The sequence below is a fragment of the Rosa rugosa genome, chromosome 2, assembly GCF_958449725.1.
Source record: "Rosa rugosa chromosome 2, drRosRugo1.1, whole genome shotgun sequence".
Classification (NCBI taxonomy): Eukaryota; Viridiplantae; Streptophyta; class Magnoliopsida; order Rosales; family Rosaceae; genus Rosa; species Rosa rugosa.
The window spans coordinates 12,120,423-12,128,420 of record NC_084821.1 but is presented as its reverse complement, the minus strand read 5'-3'; the positions used below and the strand labels follow the sequence as shown (position 1 = coordinate 12,128,420).

Below are 7,998 nucleotides of genomic sequence, written 5' to 3'. Positions count from 1 at the left end.
GCGAAGTATTTTGGATGCTAGGTCAATACTTAACGCTGGATTGTTGTGGAAAATTGGAACAGGGACTCAAGTACAGATTTGGGGTGATAATTGGATCCCAAATGTTCCATATAGCTCTCTAAGAAAACCTGCTGGTTGTCATGTGGAGTTAGTGTCAGAGCTAATTCATACCGCCTCTTCTACTTGGAATTTAGATGTGCTTCGATCTATTTTTCCTCCTCACATTGTGGAACAGGTCGCTTGCATTCCTCTAAGTGCTAGAAGACCATCTGATCGATTGTATTGGAAGCTTGAGAAGAAAGGTTTTTATTCTGTCAAGAGTGGTTATATAGTGGCTAGAGACTTCGTTCTTGGAAATATCCTCTCCTCAACATCCCAAGGTGATCCCTTCTCAGAGTTGTGGAGGGCCTTATGGAAAGCAAAAATTCCCGGTAAGGTCTCTATTTTTGCTTGGAGAGCTTGTAATGACATTCTTCCAACTAGAGCCAAGTTAATGACAAAGGGATACACAGGTGATTTGTGTTGTTTGCTTTGTCATCATCCTTTTGAAACTTTGAGCGACGTTCTCTATGAATGTCCTACAGCAAAATCCACCCTTGTTGATTATCCTTTCTACTCTCATGTTCATCTTCCTTCTCCTTTTGTTTTTAAAGAATGGCTTCTTGAGCAGGTTAAAGTGCTAACTGCAAATAACTTTGCTCGGTTGTTAGTCTTGTTGTGGAGTATTTGGAAGAATAGGAATGATAAGCTATGGAATAATTCAGAGAAATCTAGTTTAGCTTTAACCTCTGCTGTAATGATATATTACGAAGAGTATTGAAAAGTTAACTCTTCTGGTGATAATGGTTCTATGGTAGGGGTTCAGCAAGTGAAACATTGGTTCCCTCCAGAAAGTACTTTTTTGAAATTGAATGTGGATGGTTCATTCATCAGCTCAGCTAATTATGGTGGTGTAGGAGGAGTGGTCCATAACCATAAGGGAGACTTTATTGCGGGTTTCTCTCTCCGAAAGCAGTTCATCACCTCTGCTTTACATATTGAGCTGTTGGCATTAAAATCTAGAGTGGAATTTCTCCAAGCTTTGGATGTAACGAGGGCAGTAATCCATAGTGATTGTCTGGTAGCTACTCAAGCTATTAACTTAGCAGAGGAAGATTGTTCTTCTTTGGGTAGTATTGTTGAAGATATCAAGCTATTACTAAGTCACTCTCCTCAGATCTATTTGTCGCATGCACCTAGAACTTCCAATAGAGTAGCTCACAGATTGGCTAGCCATAGTTTTGATTTAGATGTTCAATCTGAATGGTTTACTCATGCTCCAGACTTCATTATGGATGCCCTTTTGTACGATTCTAATCGTATTTGATCAATAAATTATCTTCTTTGTTCAAAAAAAAAAAATTACTAGCTTGACAAAATAATAAAATATGTTTCAACTATGTTTCTCTATTTTTGATATAAATGTCTCTTTTGGTAATTTTATATACCTATAAAATAAGATGTTGGGTATATGAAAAAAAGGATGTGTATTTAGTATTTAAAGGTGTGTGAATAAAATTTCTCATAATTAAAAAATGAGGGAGGTCTAGTGAGTAGATTAAGAGATCCCAATAGAAACTCTCAAAAAATACAAAATCCAACAAGAATAATATAAGAAGGAAAAAAGAAAAATTAAAAGAGGGGAACCAACAAAGTATCCTCTATCTCTTGTGCAAATCTAAAAAAAAAATTATACAAAAACAAGAAAAGAGTAACTCTCTATGGCCTAACATGCAAGTAGTCCATAACTCATGAACAATCCAAACCCTAGTCTCTCTAGCCTTGCGCCGCGAGAGAGCGAATTCGTCACCTAAACGATCCTGTCCGGCGGCGACCGCTGGTAGCGCCGGTGTCACTGTGTTGCCGGGAGTTTTGCTGCCGGACAGGTATTTCATTTGCCCTGGCCTCTGGGATTGATGGTTTGGAGATAATCGTGGTGGGTTGCTCTCCGGGTCACCTGGGCACGGCGGCGGTGGGTTTGCACTTCTGCTGGAGGTGGTGAACTGTGATTGGGCTTGGGCCATCACTTTTGGCTCTTAGCTTTTCCCCTTAGACCTAGTGGGCTGGCAATTTGGGCTGGGCTGTTTGCCTAGTCTCTCTATGTTTTTAGTTTTATCTAATTACAATAAATTCCTTGTATTAGGAAATCTATGTCTCTTTAGCGTCTCTGGAGTAGTACCGAAGGAGGATATCCGCTAGTTCTACGTATTGAATGTGTAATGAGTAGGACTATATGTACGTACCACTTGTGGGTACTACCACTAGCTTATTGTATGTCTATGCCATTAAATGACAGCGAAAGGGTATGTAACGGCATATTCTGACTTGTGATGAATATATTATTTTGCCCCAGGCATATTCAAAAAAGTAGTCCATAACTCCATACCAGGTAATTTTTTTTTTTTTTTTTTTGAGAATGTCCATACCAGGTAATTAAACGAATATAAAGTGAGAAAATTAGTTTGATTTCAATTAAACACTATTAAATCCGATCTATGTTATTTCCACTCTCCAAAGATCATTTGCTCACTTCTGTGATGCAAGTTTAAGATCATAAAATATTTACCAACAATTGGAAAATGACATTCTGAAAACCGTAACATAGACACGATTATATAACGTCATAGATACTAATTTTAAACTAACAGATTTAGCATACTGCCATCTATCTACATTACATGCATTTTGAAAACGATGGATGGTGAATTAACAAACCCTAAATAAATACTATTGCGTAGCATTGCTTGTAGGCTAGCTGCCACAGTGCCACCAAAACAAAAAATGAGAGATAGTTGAAACTCTACCTATAAGTAACAATAAAATTATTTTCTTCAGTCTAGCTAGCTAACTGATTAAACACAAACTATAAGCAAAGTTCTTCCACCTACTTTAGACGTCCAAAAACACACAATCAAATTGCTGCCAAAGGTTTTCGTGTATATACTTCAAGAAACAGTTTCTTATCAACTTAGCAGCGACTTGAATGACCCAAAATTCCCAACAACTCCTCCAACTTTCTCAAGTTTTATATACATATATGCATCATCTCTCTCTCTCTCAATACTCGTCCAGTAATTAAACCACACACAGATGGAAACCCTAACCCTCTTCTTCACCTTAGCAGCTGCTACCTCTTTATATTTCTTCTGGTTCTATCTCCTAGCCCGAAAGCTCACCGGCCCAAAAGTCTGGCCGGTCGTCGGAAGCCTTCCCGTACTCTTCACAAACCGCAACCGAATCCACGACTGGATCGCAAGCAACCTCCGCGCCACCGGGGGCTCATCCACATACCAAACAAGCACCATCGCGCTCCCTTTCTTGGCACGCAAGCAAGGGCTGTTCACGGTGACATGTCACCCGAAGAACATCGAGCACATTCTAAGGACCCGATTCGACAACTATCCGAAAGGGCCGTCGTGGCAGGCGGCATTTCATGATCTCTTGGGGGAGGGGATATTTAATAGTGATGGGGAGACATGGCTGATACAGAGGAAGACGGCGGCGCTGGAGTTCACGACGAGGACGCTGAGGCAGGCCATGGCGAGGTGGGTGAATAGAACTATTCGGAACCGGCTTTGGTGCATTTTGGACAAGGCTGCCAAGGATCATACTGCGGTGGACTTGCAGGACCTGTTGCTCCGATTGACGTTCGACAACATTTGCGGACTCACATTCGGTAAGATGTTAATCATATAGAATTTAGAGAAATGAGATGTTATTAAAAATTGAATATAAAAAAGAAAAATAGGAAATTATGATTTTATTAAAAAATAAAAAGAAATATTAGTTATGCGGTGAAGGTGGATCGAACACCTGACCTTCAGATCTTCAGTCTGACGCTCTCCCAACTGAGCTATCCCCGCTTGTTGAACAGTTTAGTTCATCTTTTCTATTTGTCCGTCTTTTATTGACAATTACCAAGTCAAGTGGTTAATCTCCTGTGAGTTTGATTACCTTAGTTCACTCCCTGCAGCAGCTTTGCACGTCAAATATAAAAATCAAAACTACAAGAAGTGAATGAAAAACTATACAAATTATAGTTACATGTCAAATTTGTCTGACATAATTATCTCGTGTTATAACTTGATCATCGATGAATAATAAAAATCAGAGTTGTTTCAAGTGATGGATGTTAAATATCTCAACTTGATTTTTTTTTTTAGTATTTTTTTGATTTTCTGACTTTAAAAAAAAATTGTAAAAACAATTGAGTTCAAGAATTTTGAAGTCTTTCAATAATATTTTTATTTAAAAATCATGATTTATTGATGAATATGACATTTGGATGAGAATCATGATTTTTGAAATTTTTTTTTTCTTTTTAATAGAGAAAGTTTCCCGTGTATGGATTACTCGTATCACCTTACCTGATTCTGTTATTGTTAACTTTCCGACAGGCAAAGACCCCGAAACACTGTCGCCGGACTTACCCGACAACCCATTTTCCAAGGCCTTTGACAACGCCACAGAAGCCACACTCCAACGCCTCCTCTACCCATCATTCCTATGGAAACTCCAGAACACCTTCGACCTCGGATCCGAGAAACAGCTAAGGAGGAGCCTCGCAATCGTTGGAAACTACATGGACGACGCCGTCGCCGACCGCAAAGCTCGTCCCTCCGACGACCTAATCTCCCGCTTCCTGAACAAGCGCGACGTCGACGGCAACCCTTTCCCGAGCTCAGTCCTCCAGCGCATCGCCCTCAACTTCGTCCTCGCAGGACGCGACACGTCGTCGGTGGCGCTCAGCTGGTTCTTCTGGCTCGTCATGAACAACCCCGAAGTCGAGGACAAGATCGTCAACGAGATCACCACGGTTCTGAGCGAGACACGTGGCATCGACCCGAAGCTTTGGGTGGAGGAGCCGTTGGTGTTCGACGAGGCGGATAAGTTGGTTTACCTAAAAGCGGCGCTGGCGGAGACTCTAAGGTTGTACCCGTCCGTACCGTTGGATTTCAAGTACGTGATCAACGACGACGTTTTACCCGACGGGACGTTTGTTCCGTCCGGTTCAACCGTTACGTACTCGATATATTCTGTGGGGAGGATGAAGACTATTTGGGGAGAGGACTGCATGGAGTTTAAACCAGACCGGTGGCTGTCTTCGGACCAGACCCGGTTCGAACCGCCAAAGGATGGTTACAAGTTCGTGGCGTTTAACGCTGGACCGAGGACTTGTTTGGGAAAGGACCTTGCTTACCTACAAATGAAGTCCGTGGCCTCCGCAGTGCTGCTGCGGTACCGCCTCTCGCCGGTTCCCGGCCACCGAGTGGTGCAGAAGATGTCTCTCACTCTCTTCATGAAGCATGGGCTCAAGGTGTATATGCAGCCCCGCAAGCTCGATGGACCGGGTCGGGTTGCCACGTCAGCATAGGGGATTGTTTTAAAATGATTAATTTCCAAAAAGTTTGTCATTTAAATTTGTTTTTACTTTTTTATACGTTTTGATTTTGTTGTTTGTTTTCGGTGGGAGAGTTGGTCGAAGTTGAGCAAACTTTGCTCATCTAAATTGGGGAAGATTGATGTCTTTGTCATGTTAGTGTATTGACTGTATTCCGTATCAGTTTTTGGTATGGATTTTCATATATATTTACTTATCAATAAGACTTGAATGTGTATAGGCAAATGCACTCTTGATCCTATTCCTATATAGATAGTAGTTAATTGAAAAGCTTGGCAAAAGTTTTAACTTGTTTAGCACTTTAACTAGGCCTTTAGAGCAAATGCACCAACGTACTGGTTGGCTGACCAATTGGGAGAGAGAGTCAAATTGAGTAATGCAACGGGAAATAATTGCCCGACCAATCTGTAGGGACCACGTGGGGGCCACTTGCCCGGGCTATTGGGTGACCAATTGTTGCCCACTGAATTGCCCGACTTTGGATGGTGGGCTCCACACAAGCAACACATGCTTTGCAATGGTTATTTAATTTCAGACGTTGGATCTCAATCCAACAGTTGTAATTAAATACCAACAGTAATAATTTAGAAGATAATTTAGAAGATAAAAAAAAATCTGAAATATATTTCTAAAAATTCTATGAATACCCATTCTCTCATCTTAATTTCTCATACCAAAATTTTCAAAATTTTTATCTCTCCATCTTCTCATTATTATTTAATTAATTAATTAAATTATAAGTTTAACATTATTTTGAATTAATGAATTATTCAAATTTGAAGAGTGCATAGTAGATTGGCAGGCAAATTGCCTTTCATGGGTGCATTGTATAAGCTGGAGGCAATTGCTAATTTGGGATGAATAGTGGATTGGTAGTACCAATTTGGTTGGCAAATCAGCAATTGCCCTTGGTTCATGGGTGCATTTGCTCTTAGAGATTTTTTAGTGGGATTTAGGGCAACTCCAACCATGGGCACCATTTGGGGGTGCTATTCTCATTTTAGCACCCCCTTATTGCACTATTCATATAGGACTCAATTCTCATCTCCAACCATGAGGTGTTATATGGGGGTGCTATTTTCACTATTCTTGACTAAAATATAATATGAGTATAATTTTGATGAATATTATATTAAAAATATGTTAATTTAATTAAATAAGGTAAACAAAAATAATTTAACATTTTATCATAATATTTAAAAATTATTCTTAATATTTAATGAATTTAAAAAAAGTTTTAATTTTTTTTTTTTAAAAAAAAGTTTTTAATTTTTTTTTTGTGTCGGCATATACGACAAAAGTGTCGGTACATACGACAAAGAATCTAACTATTTAGAAGATATTTTGATGTTTTGTGTCGGCATATATGCCAAACAGCCGAATTTCGATGTGATTCCAGCGCCACCAGTGGCGTAGCCAGAAATGTTAGCTAGGAGGGTCAGATCGAATTAAATAGTAATGATTATACAAAAATAAACTTCATCAAATAACATAAAATTGTATATATTGATTGTTAAAAAAAATTACATATATTCGTCTATATGTCATTCTTTTGATAGAAAAAAAAAATCATAAGTCATAAAATACTCAAAAATAACAATTTTTTTATAAAACAATTACAATTAAGATTTGATGAATTACCTTATATATTGATTAATGTTGCCTTGATTCATAAATCTACTAAAAATCAAAGAAAGAGTAGCAGACTTCGACTTGCGTTTCGTAGGAAAAGAAGTGGAAAGACGAGAGAAGACAGAACAGAGAATGAGCAGGAGAGAAGAAAATAAGTGTATAAACCTAAATATATATGTAACGAAACTGTTTATACCTACACTAGCAAGCTAGTTCTCTACATCACCAAGCATAATTAACACACACTTTGGGACATCCACAAGACATGGCAAGGCCCAACCGAGACATGCATCGTGTAGCCCTATGTTCAAGCTACGCCACGGTATCCGGAAGTCGCAAATCCGACGTCGGGAAGCCACCTTTCCGCCCTTGTCAACATGCCCACACAAATAGGCTTTCTGCATGTTAAATAGACTAGAATAGTAACTTTGCTTGTCCCACATCGAAGAACAAGTAAAGGAGAAGCATTCCTTCATCTATAAAAGGAATGCCTCCTCCCACAATTCAACTGGATCCCATTACAACACACTTTGTAATCATGTTAGGCCGCAAGGCTCGACACACTAGTACAACATTCAAGTGGACGTAGTCTCCCGCTCATGCGGAGGCGAACCACTATACATCTCGCGTCAACTCTCTCTCTCTCTCTCTCTCTCTCTATCTCTCTTACTTATAGTTAATTAGATCCCCACGGATCCAAGCATTAACATTTGGCGCCGTCTGTGGGAAGCCGGCACACAAAGGCTTCGTCACCTACCACGAGCTTTGGCCGAGCAACACTCGTTCAACATCAAATCGGGGCCAGTCAACGCCCGGCGGCGTTGGTCAACGCCCGGCGGCGTTGGTCAACGCCCGGCGGCGTTGGTCAACGCCCGGCGGAGTTGGTCACACTTGGTCAACGCCGGTCAGGCTTGGTCAACTTTGGT

At 40.1% G+C, this 7,998-nt stretch overlaps 1 protein-coding gene and 1 non-coding gene across 2 annotated transcripts; one reads left to right on the top strand and one right to left on the bottom strand.

The window, feature by feature from the left end:
• The first annotated feature begins 3,093 nt into the window (after positions 1–3,093).
• On the top strand, positions 3,094–5,626 carry LOC133731804 (cytochrome P450 86A1). The gene is made up of 2 exons (XM_062159222.1): positions 3,094–3,715; positions 4,437–5,626. Exons 1-2 carry the CDS (start codon positions 3,130–3,132, stop codon positions 5,411–5,413), a joined length of 1,563 nt encoding a protein of 520 aa, XP_062015206.1. The 5' UTR covers positions 3,094–3,129; the 3' UTR covers positions 5,414–5,626.
• On the bottom strand, positions 3,830–3,902 carry TRNAF-GAA (transfer RNA phenylalanine (anticodon GAA)). Its single transcript has one exon. It is a non-coding gene; the product is annotated as a tRNA-Phe (tRNA).
• Positions 5,627–7,998: the final 2,372 nt, after the last annotated feature.